This window comes from Peromyscus leucopus, chromosome 7 (assembly GCF_004664715.2).
Source record: "Peromyscus leucopus breed LL Stock chromosome 7, UCI_PerLeu_2.1, whole genome shotgun sequence".
NCBI lineage: Eukaryota > Metazoa > Chordata > Mammalia > Rodentia > Cricetidae > Peromyscus > Peromyscus leucopus.
This window is the reverse complement of record NC_051069.1, coordinates 17,883,296-17,902,212: the sequence shown is the minus strand read 5'-3', so window position 1 is coordinate 17,902,212 and position 18,917 is coordinate 17,883,296. Positions and strand designations below refer to the sequence as shown.

The following is an 18,917-nucleotide window of genomic DNA, read 5'->3' as shown; positions in this document are numbered from 1 at the left end:
TCTCAGGCCAGCCCAGGTTCACTGTGGGCTGGGACACCACAGACTTTTTTAAATGACGGGGGTGTGATTCTTCTCCAGTTTCTGAATGTGAACTTGAGCTTAGCAGCTCCTGATTGCCCCTTCATAGCAGTCTGTATTGGTTGTCTAGATGTGATAGATTCATGAAGCTGTGTGTTTTGACACTTTGGTCCTCTCTAGCGTCTGTATTTTCTATTTACTGTGTATTTTCTCAGTTTAATCATGTCTTGTTTTATACATTGTAAAGCCCGTCCTCCAGTATTCTGTATTCTCTGTTTGCTCATATATATTTTAATTTTTTTTTACATACCTTTCTTCTTTGTACCAAATGAATGGTAGGACATTCCTTATAGCTAACACTCGTCACCTTATAGCTTTAGGGGGAATTATGCTGATTCCCAGCCACTCTTCCCCCTACTTTTCTACTTCTTAGTACTGGGTAAATGATGGCTCCCATCTCTCTGGAGATGGGCTTTTGTATGACAGATAAATCTTCCCAGGTTCTGCTTGAGGAAGTCGAGGTGAGGAATGCAGTGTCCTTGAGTCTAGGTTCTTATCCTTCTTGCTGTCCCTGTTTGCAGTTGTCTAGTGGAGATGGTGTACCTGGTAGACCATCCCCTTTGCTTTCTTAAATGTTGTATCTATACACTGTTTATTCTTTTGTAATTTAGTGGAGCCTAAAGAAAGATGATGAGAAAAAGGTTTTATTTTTATATCTGTTCAAATTTTATTTTCCAGAGTGTCTGTGGTTTTGTTTTTTCACCTACAGTATATCCTAGACTTGAAATCTGTCTTGTTTCTCCTGAGTGTACATAGGAGGCTAATATAGATAGCTAAGATTATTTGTGAATTATGTAACAAAATGCCCTGATTTTGAATCATCTTTGCATTTTTCTAATAAACATTGCTAGGATAGCTATGGTAATGTTTTTCTATTTTTACTTAGACTCTGAGATTGTAGAATGGTTTTGTTTCTTTTTAGGCTCTTCTTTCACTTCTGGGTCGAGGTTCGACTTAGCTTTTTGCATCTTTGCCACAATATAGTTTAAATTTAGTACATTTCAAACAAAAGCAGTTCTGGTTCAGTGGACATTTAGAAATACCTGGAAGCATTTTGGGTTGTCATCACTAGCTGTAGCAGAGAGGTGGGATGCTGTTGGCATTTTATGATTTGATAGGATGCTTTTAAAGTACTATGATGAGGATAGAACCCCACAACAGAGTAGGGGGTTGAATATGTCAGTACTGCTGAAGTAGATAAACCTTATTTTAAGCACATTCAAGCTTGATCCATTTCCGAAATTGTTTTATCCTGATAATTCACCAGAGGCTTGTCTGTTTTAATACCTTAGACCCTTGGAAGAATCAATTCTTTTTAAAATGTCAAGTGTTTTCTTTTTCATCCTCTTGCTCCCACCCCCTCCCATTTTATCTCTACCTTCTGCTTTTAATGGATTGCTGTCATTAAAATTGCTTCTCTGTGGTGTGTGTGTGTGCATGTTCTGTGTGGAGGCCAGATAACAACCGTGGGTGTTTCTCAGATGCCCATCCTTTTTATTTTTCTTAAAATTTTATTTTATGTATATGAGTCTTTTACCTGACTGTAAATGTTCTCTGTGTGCCTGGTGTTCTTGGAGGCCAGAAGAGGGCACCAGATTCCTGGGACTGGAGTTACAGTGGGTTGTAAGCTACTAATGTGGGTGCTGGAAATCTAATCTTAGTCTGTTGCTGATTCTCTTAATTGTTGAATGGCTGTCTTTCCAGACCTCACCCCCTTTTTTGAAACAGTTTCTCACTGGCCTGGAACTTACCCAGTGGGTGAGGCTGGCTGTCCTGCCGTGTCTGACTGGGACACGGGTCCTGAGGCTCTGCACTCAGCCCTAGTGCTTACATGGCAAATGCTTTAGTCGCTGAGCCGTCTCCTCAACTCTTCAAATCAACTTCTTAACACACATGCAAAGCTGTATATTGTCCTTGAGTGCTGGTTGACTTCATTGTACAAGGTTAACCTTCAGTGTGTTTTTGAATGGCACCATTTATCCACATGCCTAGTAAGACTATAGAAATACAACCAGTGTTGAAAATAAGAAAGCTTTAAGCTTGGCCTGACGTTTGGTTCCAGGGAATCCCTGGGAGCGGTTCTTCAGTCACCACCCAGGGGAGAGTCAGACAGCTGACACAGCAGAAGCCTTCAGTGCGCTCCTTTAGGCCTTCATAGCTAGCCAAATTCCCTTGGTTTCTCTGGCTTCTCATTCATATGTGCGTTCTGTGGACAGGTCGGTGTTGCCTGTTTTTGAGCTCCGTGTTAAGAATCATGCTATGTATTGCATGTTTTCCTTTGCAGTTCCTTTTTTTTTTTTTTTTTTTTTTTTGGTTTTTCGAGACAGGGTTTCTCTGTGTAGCTTTGCGCCTTTCCTGGAGCTCACTTGGTAGCCCCGGCTGGCCTCGAACTCACAGAGATCCGCCTGCCTCTGCCTCCCGAGTGCTGGGATTAAAGGCGTGCACCACCACCGCCCGGCTGCAGTTCCTTTTTCATTGCTGTGTTTATTCCCTTGTTCAGATAGATCAGAATATTTCCCCATTTGCCATTTGAGTGTTGATGGATGTTTTGGTTGTTTCTAGTCAGCCTCCCCCTTAGGAAGAACGCTACTGGGGATTACCCTGTTTGTATTTCTGGATATCCTATGCAGTCATTTCTCTGGGGACATACTTAGGAGTCACTTTGCTAGGACATGAATGTCTTTTTTTTTTTTAACCCAAGGGTTATCTAGACAGATCTATTAAATATTTTCAGGTGACTTTGGGGCTACTTTTGTTTTGGTTTGTCAGTGCATGTGACCTCTCACCTGCGTTATCAACAGTTCGGTAGACTGTACATTGGTGGTGTTGCTGCTGTTGCGCCTCCCAGGCAGATCCCTAAATAACACGTCTTCTCGTCTTGTTTTTCCTACAAAGATTTGGTTTATGGAGGTGTGTATGATGTGCACAGGGAGCGTTGTATACTTGGTGTCAGTTTTTAGCATGTAAAGTGTGTTGGTGTGGAGAATCCACTGGTGTACACAGATGTGCACCCATACACACAGCTCTGTTGGCATAGAGCTAGTTACATCTTTATTGGGTGTCTTCCCAGTTGTGTTTACATTTTTTTTTAAACCTCTGGTATTTGTTACAGATGAAACGTAGCGACTGTGTGCTTGCTCTGTGTTTCATCTGTCCTGTCTTGAATGTTGGTTTGGTTTCCTCCAACTGTGGACTCACTGGCTTCTCAGTGTGATTTGGGGATCCAGAGTCACTTAATATTCTAAACTCTCTCAGATCCTGCCACCACTTGTCTCTTTTCCTTTCATTCTCTGGAGCCTTGTCTTCCGCATCCTCAAATGCTTTATTTCTAAGTCCCCAGGCTTCCATTCCTCTCCTTTCTTCATATTCTTGTCTGTTTGGTCGTCTTCACTATAAATGCTTTGTTCAGAGGAGACAGTTGGGTTCTATGGGTTTTTACTGTTTTTCTTCAAATGTTTTTTTATTTCCCAGAACTGTCCTTTTTCGTAGTAACTTGTTCTTGTTTCGTTCTCAACAGTACTAATGATTCCACTTAGATTTTAGCTCTGTCTTGCCTCAGATCACTTATCTGGCTTTTCTGTGTGGCACCATTCAGGATTAGTTTTCTATTTGTAGTACTTGGTTATTTGCTCACTTATATAAAAGGTATGGCATCAGTCAGGACCGCTGTTAATAGAAGTGTCCATAAGATAGTCCCTTTTCTCTGTGGTTCAGTGTATAGAACCTGTACTCTCCGGAAGCCGGAGGACGGGGGGGCGGTCCTGACAGGTGGGCTTTCCAACTCCCAAGTCTATTAGGAGGAAATTCTGCTGTTGTGTTGAGTTACAATAAAAAGATTCCTTCTTTTCTGTTTGGTTCTAACACCCATAGTAGTGAGAGGCTGTCAGGGTAGACAGGGTTCCTGTAGAATAGAGTGATCCTTAATTGGCACACCTTAATGCAGTCTGGCCTGTTAGTCTCCTGTGGCTTTCTCAGGCAGGAGGGTTAAAACTTTGTTAGCAACAGTAGAATCCATCTGCTTTATGTCTGCTGCTGCCTTGTAGTTGTGGGTCTGTGTATTATTTTTCTAGTGTACCAGTGTCATTTTTAATCAAAGTCCGTCACCTCCCCCAAACCCCGCTTTGTTTTTGTTTTGAGACAGGGTTTTTATTCAGTGCACAGGCTGTCCTAGAACTCACAGTGTAGCTGACCCTGAACTCACATCAGTCAGTCCTCAGTACTGGGATTACAGGCTTGAGCAGCTACCATGCTTGCTTTCAATGGGCTTTTGGAAAGAACCCTGCCTACGTGTTTAAATGAAGGCCTTAAGATTTCATGAGCCTAATTGGCTTTGTGTTTTTGTCAAATTACTAATCCTTTGGGGAAGAGTGTTTCAGCTTTCTCATTTATAAAATGTTAGGCAGAGCCTAGTTTGGTGGTCACTTGTAGTGTATCTTTTTCAGGCTGACCATGTGGTTAATCAGTTGTGCTCTTCTGTGGGGAGGATTATTTCTCCTGCTCTTCTGTAGTTCTTTGTCAAGGCCCCAAAGTGAGAGTCCCCCTCTGTGTTAGCATTTCTGTTGGTGTCATTCTTGTTCAGGTCTTATTTAGGTAGCTATCATGGTGAGACTTCATGAATGTAGCTTCTGTGATATTTCTAGGAGACCAAAATCTATCTCACAGCAAACTTTCTTTTCCTTCTTCTGGCTCTTAGAATCCTACTGACCCTAATTTGCTATGACCCTGGTCCTTGGATGCAGGCGTTATGTTATAGATGTGTCAGTTGGGGCTGGACACTAACAGCTCTCTTGTTTGTTTTTTGCATTTTGATTGGTTGTGGCTTTCTGTAATGGTCTATTAACTCTTGCATTAAAGTGCATTTGAAGATATTCTCTGGGGTAGGTTCTGAAATTAGCATTTCAGAAATGCTTTCCACCCTCAGTGCACTCAGACTTGTATCTGGGACCTTGAGACTGTTTGGGTAGCTATGTTCTTTTTTGTTTTTGAGAAGATACCAAAAATAATCTGGTTTGGAAATGAAGGAAAGGATGAACCACAGTAATTTTGGGAGCTGTTTGCTTTTCTCATTTAGTCCCAAGGAAAGGAATAATAAATGTTTAAAGAGATTGGGATTTAAAATAAGCCTAAGCTTATGCTGTCTGTACCTGCACAGGATCTTTCCAGCTCACTGATTGTGAAGAGTTAGTGCTCTGTGATAATGAATTTTCTTTCCATAAGACTTGTGCTCTCAGAGCATCTAAGAACAGATGCCTTGAGGCTGCTGAGATCCTGGTAGGTCTGATTTGCTCTCTGAGTTGATAGTCTAGATATTCTGGGTCTCAAACTAAAACCACCTTTATGAATGTAGATGCATTTCCATGTTGAGAACTGGCAAACTTTGCTCTGGTAGAAAACTTCATGTACTACTAAGACCCTTTCTAAAATCCCATCTGACTCCTGTGTGAGTGAATGTGAACTGTACCTTATGAGAAGTATTCCATAGTAGGTAGATGGAGCTTCAGTCACTTTCAGCTGTATCAAGTGCATTTCCTGATGACATACCTCACTGTTTAAAATGTAAAGCCAGTAAATTTATTGAAAGATTAAGCTTTTCCAGGCTAAAGGGGTAGAAGATAAAAGAAAGAATAATTTGGAGCATTTATTATATGCAGAAGCCTTTGACCACGTACACATAGCTATATAAGTAAACATTTTTAGAAATTAGGTTATGCTTTAGTTTTTGAAGTTCCTTTATATATGATTGCCTTTGTTTATTCTTAAGGCATCTGCTACATTGGATTGACTTAAAATTAAATCCTTTAATTTTAGTAAGTCCTGCTCATGGGACCGCAGTGACAGTGGTTAATAGTGGCCAGCTTTCTGATATGTTCTGTGTGTCTGTGTTCTGTGTAGCTTTGGCACATTCTTTCTCTGTTTCAGAATGGGACAACTGAAGAGGTAACTTCAGAAGAGGAAGAGGAGGAAGAGATGGCTGAAGTAGGTATTTATGTAAGAATAATATTCTAAAATTTTCTCCATTTAATTTTTATTATTTTTGGTGTGCATGCGCGCCGTGTGTGTGTGTGTGGGGGGGGGTGTGGGGGGGTGTTGGGGGGTGTTGGTGCTATGGCATGCACTTAGAGGTCAGAGAGCAACATTTGGAAGTCCGTTCTCTTTCCACCATGTGAGTTTAAGGATTGAACTCAAATCATCAGACTTGGGGGCAGTTGCCTTTACTGGCTGAGCAATACATCTCACTGGCTCACATCTCATGAATATATTCATATTTGACACATTTTAGTAATTCTTTAATCTTCTTTTTGAAGTAATGTGAATATTGAATAACATTTATATTTCAAATGGAATATAATTTCTGAACTCTGGCTTTGCATCTAGTTGATGATATGTCTTCAACAAATTATTTTATCTGAGAGCAGTAAAAATCTGTTTACTTGCCGGGCGGTGGTGGCGCACGCCTTTAATCCCAGCACTCGGGAGGCAGAGGCAGGTGGATCTCTGTGAGTTCGAGGCCAGCCTGGGCTACCAAGTGAGTTCCAGGAAAGGCGCAAAACTACACAGAGAAACCCTGTCTCAAAAAAACCAAACCAAACCAAAACAAAGCAAAAAAACTGTTTACTTTTGATAATAGTAATTATCTTATAATTTGGTTATTTTTAGGAAGAACTACTAAGTTTAACATTGTGTTTGCAGCTGGGAAGATGCCTCCGGCAGTCAGGTGCTGTCAAATGTGAGGACCTCAGCTCAGGTCTCTAGCACCAGTGTGTAATATAAAAAGAAGCTGTATGATGCGGCTCGCCTCTGTAACTTCCAGCTCTGGGGAGTTGGGGACAGGAGGATCCCTGTGGCTCTTTTACCTGGCCAATCAGCTAGACCCAGGCTCAGTGAAATTCTGTCTGAAAAAAATAAGGTAGAGAGTGACTGAGGAAGACTTAAGATTTTTATACGTGGATTTCTCTCTCTTTTTTTTGTGAGCTCTTTTTTTTCTCACAAAAGATGACACGGAGACTTAATTAATTCTGAAAGCTTGGCCTTAGCTTAGGCTTGTCTCACTAGCTTTTGTAACTTAAACTAACTCATATTTTTAAATCTATAGTCTTCCATGCTCTCACTACCTCAACTCTATAATGGCCGTTTAGCTCTTTATCAAACCAGTCACAGTGATACATCTTCACACAGTTTAAAGGAATATTCCACAATATGTGTGGCCTCCATACACACATGAACACACTGTACACACACACACATGAACACACACACATGAACACACACACACGAACACGCTGTACACACACAGTTTATATTGGAATGAAAGGAAAATTTGAGGACATCACAGGGACTGCTTGCTAGAAGCAGTGACGTCTCTTACTGAAAATGAGGGGCTTTCTTTTAGTTTGTTCTGTGCTGCTGGAATTAGAATACTCAAGACTGGGTTATTTATGTTTGCACAGTTCTGAAAGCTAGGGAGTTTAGAATCAGGGTGCTAGCTAGCATGTAGTGTCTGGGGAGGACTTCATGCAGTGTCTTCAAAGGGTAGAAAGCAAAAGTGCAGGAGGACACTCTGGCCAGACCATCTCTTAAGCCCTTTATAGAGGGTTTGATTCCATTGTCGAGGAAGGAGGGCTCATGCCTAATCATCTGTTACAGGTCATATTTCTTTCATCATTTGTTAGTTTTTCAAGACACGGTTTCTCTCTGTAGCCCCAGCTGTCTGGAACTCGCTCTGTAGCCCAGGCTGGCCTCAAACTCAGAGATCCACCTGCCTCTGCCTCCTGAATGCTGGGATTAAAGGCATATGCTACCACCTCCTGGCTCTGTAATCTTTTCAGTTTTTATATTTTATTGTGTTCTTAATTGAAATAGAATTACATCACTTTCCTTCCTCCAACTCCTCCCAGTTACTTTCCCTTGATCCTCTTCCATGTCCCCCCTCTGAAATGGATAGCTTCTTTTTCTTTAGTATTAGTGTGTATATATATATATATATATATATGTGTGTGTGTGTGAACATATGTATTTGCACAAATATATACATATTTGCTGAGTATGTGTATCACAAATGTGTGTGTTTGTGTGCGTGTGTGTTGTTTGTGTGTATTTGGTTTCAAGGCCAACCATTCTGCATTTGACAACCAATGAGGGGCTCACCCCTGGGAGAGGCTAATTTTCCCTCTCCCAGCAGTCAGTAATTGCTTGTAGTTCTTTGTCTAAGGGTGGGAACTCGTGAAATTTTTTTCCCCTTCTGTATTACATGTCCATTGGAATGTCATTGCTCTGGTCCTGTTTATTTGTCTGTTTTTAGGAAAGACTGTTCACAGTGGATTTCCTGTGGCCCTTAAAGTCTTTATACCCCCCCCTTTCTGTGATGTTTGCTGAGCCCAAGAGGCAGGAGCTATGATGTAGTGTTTCCACTGGGGCTGGACTTCCCCAGATGCCTTGATCTTTGCATTGTGTCCAGTCATGGTTTTCTTTGATGATCTCCGATGGTGTAATAAAGACTGTTTTGATGAGGGGTCGTAGCTACAAGTGTGGGTAAGAGGAAAAGATGATTTAGAAACACTGGTTTAGTAAAGTTGCTGTAGTTGATTCTTTTTCTAAAGTCCATGACTTCACTAGTTCCAGGAAAACTGTCTAGGTTCCCAGTACCAGGCACGATTTCCTTCCAGTTGAGTGGGCCTTTAATCCAGATAGACAGCCGTTGGTTGCAAACAGCATGTGAGTGCCAGTTACTACACCTTTATGCATATCTTGCCTTGATAGAAATTGTGCTGCATAGGTCTTGCACCTGGGGAGGATTGCTTTAATTGCTCCATTCCTTGGCAGCTTGCATAGGATTTACTGGAATCATGGAGGGTAGACAGGACAGAGGCTCCAGGTGAGACCCAGCTCAGATCTTCCGAGTCCTCTGTCTTAAGTGTGTGGTGGTGTCATCAGCAATAGGGAAGGCCCCTTTTTAATACCATCCTATTGCCATACCTGATTTTTGGAGGGGACACATTCAAATAACGAATTTTGGAGCAACTTTCAAAGGTATTAAGTAATTGTCAGTCACTTGTAGATTTTTAGGCTTTGAAGCTTTGAATTTAAATTCAATTTTGAAATGAAGATCCTAATCCCCCATTGAACAAATAAAATGTACACGATTTTCATCATCTTTAGCTTCAAAAAAATTGGCTTTTGTTTTGGATCTTTTTTTGTTTGTTTGTTTGTTTGTTTGTTTGTTTTTTTCGAGACAGGGTTTCTCTGTGTAGCTTTGCGCCTTTCCTGGAGCTCACTTGGTAGCCCAGGCTGGCCTCGAACTCACAAAAGATCCGCCTGCCCCTGCCTCCCAAGTGCTGGGATTAAAGGCGTGCGCCACCACGCCCGGCTCTTGTTTTGGATCTTTTTGTTTGTTTGTTGTTTTTTCGAGACAGGGTTTCTCTGTGTAGCTTTACGCCTTTCCTGGAACTCACTTGGTAGTCCAGGCTGGCCTCGAACTCACAATGATCCACCTGGCTCTGCCTCCCGAGTGCTGGGATTAAAGGCGTGCGCCGCCGCCGCCGCCGCCGCCGCCGCCGCCGCCGCCGCCGCCGCCGCCGCCGCCGCCACCACCACCACCACCACCACCACCACCACCACCACCACCACCACCGCCCGGCTGTTTTGGATCTTATAATTTATTCAGACTTTATTTGAAAAAAAAAAAACCCCATGTATTTAAAATGTTTTGAGAATATGTCAGAGCTAAAGAAGTAGTAGTCACTTTCTTATATCTGGCAGTAGAATGACCTTGTAAATTATTTATTTAGATGGACTGTGGTGGATAGACTGTTGGCTTTACTGCTTCCATGCAGTTTAACGTAGGTGGAACAAATTACATGAGAACATTAAACTTCCCCTCTGTCCCGGTATGCAGGAATAGACTTTGCACTCAGAAATTTCAACTTTTCTTCTTCTCGTAAGATTGACAGGGGCTGGGTGGTGGTGGTGGTGGTGGTGGTGGTGGTGGTGGTGGTGGTGGTGGTGGTGGTGGTGGTGGTGGTGGTGCACACCTTTAATCCCAGCACTTGGGAGGCAGAGGAAGGCAGATCTCTGAGTTTCAGGACAGCCAGGGCTGTTACACAGAGAAACCCTTTCTTGGAAAACAAGCAAAGATTTACCGGAGACAGTGATGTTTAGGGAAGTGACTTAGGAGATGTCAGATTAAAAGTAAAAAGAATGACATTTTTGTCTTATTTGTATTAACATGGGTAACGTTGGGTATGGCATGATTCTGGACACTGTATGCTATCCTTTAAGGGAGAGGAGAGGTGGAGTCATGGCGTCCACAACTGGATAGCATGGGCAGAGAGTTAGAGACAGACATTTTTGATTCATAAGGTTGTTGATCAGGGTATCATAAGCAGAGAATAGTGTGCTGTGAATATGTTTTAGAAAGATGATGAGGTATATTTAGGATTTGCTGATTAAAATTCAAGTAAAGTATGTGGATGGAAATGACTTGAGGTTGGAGGAGGAGACGATATATATACTAAGGAGGCATTCATTGAAATTTTGAAGAAAACAAGTATATGATGGGAGAGAAGCTTCAGGATATAAAGCCCTGTGTGGAATCTGATTAAGAATAGAATGTAATGGGCCAAAGGAGACCCATTCAGTTTGTTTTGGATTGAAGGTGGTCATTAACTTTCAATCCAATTTGCATGAAAAATGGAGGTAGTGAATTAAAAACTCCTGCTGAGATCATGGTAATTGAAGCTTAGAGTAGTAAGATACTTGAAAAAGTTAGGATCAGAAAGCTTGGGCATAGAGTTTTGTGTATGTAAGAGCAGATGATGTGGGGAAAGAGCAGTATGGGATGGGAGAGATGTTGGTCTATGGATGTTTTTCAAGTTCTTTTTCTAAAACCTTCACTTAATTATAGAAGTCCATAGTTGCTTACCACAGAAAACTTGAAACACTAAATGTAGATCTCAAAGCCTTTCCAGCATTTTCTGTTTCAGTTCTTATTTTGATGCATGGAAATTCTGTATATTCCATGTTTTTTATTTCAGGGTGTTTATTGATAGAAAAAAAAATATGTATGTGTCTGCAACTTGGTTGATAAAGTACTTGTCTAGCATGCACAAGGTCCTGGCCTTGGTCCCCAAGCACCATATAAAATAGTGTATGGTGAAAAGGGCCAAGGAAAAAACACCCTGCCCCTGACTAGACCCAAGACCTGGACCAAGGAAAAACTAGGGCTTGAAATCCCACCAATCCCTGCACTTGCCCCAGAATCAGGCCACAAAACTCCACCAATCCCAATTTTCCCAGTATTGGAGAAAATTAGGAAGACTCAAAGGCAAGACCCTGGAAAGCTCCCCCTTCCCCTAAGAAACCTTATCTATATAAGCTCTCTGCCCTGTTCAGTTTGCTGCGGCTTCTCACCCTAGAGGCAGCCACCCTCCTAGATTTTTCCTTCCCAATAAATAAATCTCTTGAGTGAGGTTTGTTGTATGGTGTAACACTTTTGCCAAGACACACCATCAACACCATATAACCCATACTGTCCACATCATCATATGGTCCCCAAGCACCATATAAAACAGCATGGTGACACTTGCTTGTAATCTTAGCATCAGGAGGTGTAGAGAGGTAGGAGTATCAGAAGATCTAGGTCATCTTTGGCTACATAGGAAGTTTGATTGAGCAAGCCTGGGCTACATAAGACTGGAGAATTAGGTTTTTAATATTTTAATGACCCCATAATGGATGATCTATTGAATTAACTGTTTTGCTCTGTGTGTGTGTGTGTGTGTGTGTGTGTGTGTGTGTGTGTATTTTGTTTTTGTAATTAAGTAGTTAAGCCTAAATTAGTGATAACATTTCTTAGAATAAAACTCTAGAAGTCAGGTTTCTGAAGAAAAGTATAAATAGCTAAGTTCTTAACACCTGTCACTAAAATGTTTGAAAAGTTCTTCATAATAGGAGATTGTTAAAGATGGCATATTTGGCAATAGTTATGACTTTATGAAACTATGGACTCTGCTGTACTCAGTCCAGCTTTTACACAATAGAAGACATTAAAAGAGAGAAAAGTTTCTGAATGGAGTGGGTCCCCTCCTCATAGAATGGATGCGTCCTTCCTTTCTTGTACTCTTTTTATTCCATTCAAAAATTATTTTTCTTCTAGTTTCTTTTTTCTTTCTTCTTTTTTTTTTTTTTTTTTTAATTTTTCGAGACAGGGTTTCTCTGTGTAGCATTGCGCCTTTCCTGGAACTCACTTGGTAGCCCAGGCTGGCCTCGAACTCACAGAGATCCGCCTGGCGCCTCCCGAGTGCTGGGATTAAAGGCGTGTACCACCACCGCCCAGCTCTTCTAGTTTCTGAACTAGTAAAGAAGAGAAACCTGAATGAGTCTATTTTTTTGTTTTCTTTGTAGGATATAGAAGACTTGGATCACTATGAGATGAAGGAAGAAGAGCCTATTAATGGGAAAAAGTCAGAGGACGAAGGAATTGAAAAAGAAAATTTGGCAATATTGGAGAAAATTAGGAAGACTCAAAGGCAAGACCATTTAAATGTAAGTGTGACTGAGTATCTAGGACATGGACTCTGGTTAAATAATTATAGATAATAATTGGGTAATTCGTTAATATGCCAATCTCAGCTGCCCTGTTTCCATCCTGTCTTGGTGGTGGACTCAGCCATTGTGACCTAGGCTGCCGCTTCTGCTTGGTGACAGCTGCTCTCCACCTTGTTCATCTCCTCTTCACATCTTGGAAGCATGTGCTGCTGTCTCTGTATAACAATCCTCTGATGGTTAGTTTTCATTGTCAACTTGATGTAACTTGGAATTAACATGGGAAGAGAGTCTGAATGAGGGGTCATTGACTTCGGATTGGCCTGTGGGCTTGTCTGTCAAGGAACTGTGTTATTAAGTTAACTGATGTGGAAAGACTCAGCCCATTGTGGGTGACACCATTCCCTAGGTAGGGAGTCTTGAACTCTGTAGAGAAGACAAAAACGGAACCACAAGCAAGCAAGCAAGTGGGTGAGCATGTACACATTTATTTCTCTCTGCTCTTGACTGTGAGTGTGTTATGACTGTGTGAATTTCCTTTCTTGACTTATCCAAAGTGAAGGATTATGACATAGAATTGTAGGCTGAAATAAACCCCATTTTTTCCCTAAGTTGGTTTTTGTCAGGTTTTTTTTTTTTTTTCCTGAGACAGGGTTTCTCTGTGTAGTTTTGGTGCCTTTCCTGGATCTTGCTCTGTAGACCAGGCTGGCCTCGAACTCACAGAGATCCACCTGGCTCTGCCTCCAGAGTGCTGGGATTAAAGGCGTGCGCCACCATCGCCTGGCTTGTCAGGGTATTTTTATCACAGCAACAGAAACGAACCTAGAAGAACACGTCTTCGCATCCTGTTGTTGCTGCTTTACTTACTCCCCTCCGTGGTCTCTGTAAGTTCGCATTCAGCCTCCTACAGAGTATTACTGAGTCTCTCCACAAATCTGACCTCTGTCTTTGTGCCTAACCAACCCAGAAGTAATTTTTCTCTTTGGATTTACTTAACCTCACCCCTCACTCCGTCTAGAGACTCATTCCATCTCATCTCATTCTGTAGCCTTGACTAGCCTGGAACTTTATATAGACCAGGCTGGCCTTCAGTTCAGAGATCTGCCTGTTTGTACTTCCTCTCCTGAGTGCTAGGATTAAAGGTGTGCACAACCATGCCAGGTGATTTATCATGGCTTTTATGAGAAGCATCCTAGCAGTATGAGATTCATTGTTTGGTGACAGACATGTTTGTGTTCAGCTTTAAAGTGTGTGTGTGTGTGTGTGTGTGTGTGTGTGTGTGTGTGTGTGTTGCCCAGACAAAGGAAGTGTGTAATGGTACTCTGGTTATCTGACACCTACTGCCTTGAATTAAGAGAAGCTTATTAACTCCATGAAGTCAGAGCTGGCTGCTTTGTCTTGGGCAAACACAGTGAATGACTTGTTATGCAAGTTAATATCAAGAATTCTAACAAGTAAATTCTTATCATTCCTTTAATCATATTTAATATGCTAATTTAACTGGCAAGTCTTTTTTGCAGAGAACTTTAACTTTAAGCCCACATCTTTATTATTAAAGTAAGCTTGTAGCATCTGAACTAATACTTTACTTACTATGTCTTATGATGGGACTCCAGTTTGTATGCTTTATAGTTAGAACAGCTACAAATTAGTGGATACTCTGACATGATAAATATAAGACTTAAGTGCTTTATACATTACCTTCCCATTAAATCTTCATAGAATCTTCATAGCTGTTGTAGTAACTAGGCACTCTTCATGTTTTATATGTTTTATAGTATGGAAATACTAGGGTTTAAAACCAGTTCAAGGGCTGGGAGATGGCTCAAAGGTTAAAGTGGTTGCCTCCCAAGTGGAAAGTGTTAGGATGGTGGTTGGCTCTTTAGAACTCACATAAATGCTGGGGGTGTATGGTGGCCAGCCTGTATTTCCTCAACTCAGAAGCAGAGACAGGATCCCCCGAGCAAGCTGGCCAGTTAAACTAGACTGTTTAAGTAGGAACTTAACTCAGTAAGTTGGAAGGCACTCAAGGCTGACCTTGAACTCAAGAGATCCTCCTGCCTCTGCCTTCCAGTTGCTGGGACTAAAGGTATACGTCATCACTGTCTGGCACTTCTTGACTTAATGCTGAGTGGTGATCATTTTCATGTCGTTGTAAAGTTTCCCTCAGACTCCGATACCTTAAGCTTTTAATTACCTGTTGTTTCAGGGTGCAGTGTCTGGGTCGGTGCAAGCATCAGATAGACTCATGAAGGAGCTCAGGGACGTCTACAGATCACAGAGCTACAAGGCAGGTGAGGCCCTGGCTCTGCTGGCCATTTGCTTCTTCAGGTGGTGGTGTTTCTCATTTCCTTTGCTTTCCTTTTGGGGAGTCACAGGGGACCAGTTAGCTTGAACTCACTATTTTTCTGTTCAGTCATGATGGGATTAGATGTGTACCAGCACACCCAGCTTAGATGTAATTAATATAGGTAGACAGAGTTGGACATTTTTATTGACTATTTTGGAGATGTAAAACTCAGGTTTAACAAAGTTCTAAAAGATGTAGGAGATAAAATGAGTTAATTTTTGTATTTAAAAATTATATAAATACATCATAATTTTACTTTCTTTCTGATGGAGATATAACTCATGATTTTTATCTTCTGGCAAAAGTATGAGTAATACTACGTTTTAAAATAGTAAGGTTAATATACTTTGTTGTACAAGGAAAACTTGCTGAATTTATTTTCATAGTTTTCGTATTTTGAAACAATAAAACTTAACAATAGGAGTGGTATTCTTTTCAAAATTGATAGATTTCCCCATTTCATAATTCTATGAAGAAAATGTTCTTTTTCAGGGCTGTAGATGTAGCTCATTGGTAGAACACTTGCCCTGGGATTCAGTCCTCAGCTGCATGAATTCAAAAATCAAAAGGTTTTCTTTTCCAGCAAGATTTAAGTATTGTAGAGCCCGAGGAAAAAATTTATTGCTGTAGTGTTAACAAGCAAGAAATAACCAGTTTAGGAATAATTGGTTCAATTATTCTGGATTCATCACAAAATAAAAAAAAGTAGAGTTGTTTTAAAGATTGGCAGTAAGGACTAGAGAGTGTTAAGAGCACTTGATGCTTATATAGAGGATGTGTGTTCAGTTCCCAGCACTCAAGTCTGGCCACCTCTTAACTCCAGGTTTAGGGTGTCAGACCCCCTGTGACCTTCACAGGCACGCATGTAGGAGGCATACATTGACACACACACACACACACACGTAAGATAATACAAATAATAAAAAAATTAAGTCACATGTATGCTATAAAAAGTTTGACAGAGAAGAAAGGCATGTCAAAAGGTGAAGATTAAAGTAGTTTCTATAGGATTCTGTTTTCCTAGAAGTATCTGCATACATAGAAATATTATTTGTATAATGTATTTTTTAGTGAAAGTGAGTAGTAAGCAGTTTTTTAATTCAACAAAGTATCTTTTAGTTGATAGCTTTAATTATTTTAATAGTAAAACTTTGCTGTTATTGGCTATTTAGTATATTTAGCGTATTTACTTACTTCAGAGTAATACATAATCAATAAAGAGTAACCAGTGTTGTCCCCTGTGTATCTACAGGGATTTATTCAGTGGAACTAATAAATGACAGCTTATATGACTGGCATGTCAAACTACACAAGTAAGTGCTTTTTATGCTGACCTACTGTCCACAATGAAGTGTTTGCCTTTCTTTTCTCTCTCTCTTTTTTGCCTCTTCAGTTGTATACTTTTATATTATGGCATTTACTTGAACATTACTGCTCTGGAAGTAGTTGTAAGATTATTAGAGTGAGCTATTTCTGAGGTTATTATTGGGTTAAGTCACAGAGGAAGATGAATGATAGAGGGGCATAAAGTTTTTTCAGACAGTGACAATTTACAAACAATGTATTCAAAATAACACGAGACTGTGTGATGCTATTTATGTTTGAAGTAAGGAGATTTAAGCAGCATATACAGAAGAGTTAAAGAAAAAGCTTTTACAGTGATTTACTTTTCATGGTTTTATTAGTCATAAATTTCTTTCCTTAAACTTCTTGATTAAAAATATAATTTTAGGAAAGCATATCATCAAACAGTTTTTGAGTTACTTGAAAAATTACATGTATCCAATTGTAGTTCTTTGAAATGACTGTTAATTTAAAATTCCTTTCGTTTCCAAGGAGCTAGAGTTTTTTTTTTTTCCCTGGGACTGTGAGCACTTCAGAACTTCTGTTGGGAACCTGGTGCTCTGTTGTCCGCTCTTGGACCTGTTCAGGTGGAGTTTAGTTAAGAAAGGTTTTTCTAACTTTGTTTGAACTGGCTTTTGTTTTGTTATTCTTAGGGTTGACTCTGATAGTCCTTTGCACAGTGATCTTCAGATCTTAAAAGAAAAAGAAGGCATAGAATATATTTTGCTTAACTTCTCTTTTAAGGTAAGACCATTGTAATGGGATCCCATGTTCTTCTAATGGGAGTGTGTAATTGGTTCAGCTGCCTTGGAGAACAATTTGGTATGATTTGGGAAAGTAGAAGATACTCATACCTTATAGTTCAGGATTTATTTGTTTATTTATTTATTCAGAGTCTCACTGTGTAGCCTTGGCTAACCTGTAACTTGCTGTCTAGACCAGGATAGCCTCAAAGTCACAGAGATCTGCATGCCTCTGCCTCCCGAGTGTTGGGATTAAATGTTGATAGTGGGCCTGGCTAGTTACAGGAATTCATGAGGCATATACTCCACAAGGAATGAGTGCTTAGACACACCAGGAAGCATAAACAAAAGAGTTCAGAGCAGCATTTTGCTTGTCATAACTCCAAACCGCAAATAACCCAAGTTACAGGAAAGTGGAGAATGTGGAATCCTAAGATAGACATATTTGAGAAGATAGGTCAGTCTTCTGTACAGTGTTAAGCAGAAGTAACTAGACTTGACTCCTAGCCTTTTTGTTTAGTTCCATTTATATAGAGTTAAAAAAATTGTAAAACTAGAATTGTATAGGACACGCATTGTCACTGCAGGTAGGTGAAAATTGGTCCTTTAAATGAAACATTCTTCGGCATTAAAAAAATATTTCTACTATGGCGAAATTCCATGGGGCAAGGGACCCTGGTAAAATTAGGGGGGGGAAGTCTAGGAAGACTTCTTTGGTAAACAACAGTGACAAAAACAACAACAGTGACAAAAACAAAAACAACAACTTTTGGTAAACCCAGTGTAGGAGTGAGGTGTGATCACTGTGCATATTAGGACAAGGGGTTGGACAGTGGAAAGGCCATCCATGGGCTTCCTGCTGGCAGACTCTCCTGACTAGAGTGTTGGTCACGTGGGCATCCACTTTATAACAATTTATAAAAAATACCCCTGTATATATATATTTCTTTTTGAATTTGTACTACACTTAGTAATTTTAAAGATGTTTGGAATAAAAGTTAAAAAAGAATAGTAAAGGGCTCTAGATAAAATGTTAGTGATTTAATGTGTAATAGGGTAAAATCTAATGATTAAAAATCTCAACTAGAGCCGGGCGGTGGTGGCGCACGCCTTTAATCCCAGCACTCGGGAGGCAGAGGCAGGCGGATCTTTGTGAGTTCGAGGCCATCCTGGGCTACCAAGTGAGTCCCAGGAAAGGCGCAAAGCTACACAGAGAAACCATGTCTCGAAAAACAAAAAACAAACAAACAAACAAAAAAAATCTCAACTAGATTGAGGTGTTTTGAGGATTTATGTTGAAGTGAGGCAGGACTTCTCTTTGCCCTGTTCTGAGTTGAAGAGGAGGCTTAGTGTAGCAATTGTCTTTCAATTACAGTGTTTGTCCACATTAGTTTACCCAAGTGACTTTGAATTGCCCCATGCTATTTAAGGCTTTGGATTTGCAGTCCTTCTGGGGATAAGGGAGCTGGTTATTGGACTTTGCAGAACATGCTGAAAAGCCTGCAGTCTCTGGGATCTGTCCTCTGTGCTGTAAACCAGCCCTGGAGGAGTTTGTGTAAGGGCAGAGTTGGTCTGTTCAGCTTCTTGTTTTGTCTTAACGGTCATTGAGCTTTCAACAGTGCTGGTTGATAATATATAGCTGATTTCTGGGAGACTAGTTGGAGGCTTTAACTTTAATCCTAGCATGAAATGGTACAGAGCTTGTGTATGGTGTTGGTGGTAGAATAGGTGAAACAGGATTTAAGATGTTTTGAAGGAAGAAAACAAAAGACATTAAAGAATATTTTCTTTATATTTAGAATTTGTAGAGATCTTTAGTTGAATCCCAGAGCACAGTTTATGGAGAAGTCTCTTAAGCTCTG

The 18,917-nt window shown here is 40.5% G+C and overlaps 1 protein-coding gene across 3 annotated transcripts in view; it reads left to right on the top strand.

The window, feature by feature from the left end:
• The window catches only part of Ube2q2 (ubiquitin conjugating enzyme E2 Q2), a 61,200-nt gene that overhangs the window by 22,449 nt on the left and 19,834 nt on the right, over positions 1–18,917 (top strand). For all 3 annotated transcript variants that reach the window (XM_028865008.2, XM_028865006.2, XM_028865005.2), the window contains 5 exons: positions 5,998–6,054; positions 12,478–12,618; positions 14,828–14,912; positions 16,221–16,281; positions 16,966–17,056. In XM_028865008.2, coding sequence (XP_028720841.1) covers positions 5,998–6,054; positions 12,478–12,618; positions 14,828–14,912; positions 16,221–16,281; positions 16,966–17,056 — 435 coding nt within the window. The remainder of the gene's footprint in view (positions 1–5,997; positions 6,055–12,477; positions 12,619–14,827; positions 14,913–16,220; positions 16,282–16,965; positions 17,057–18,917) is intronic.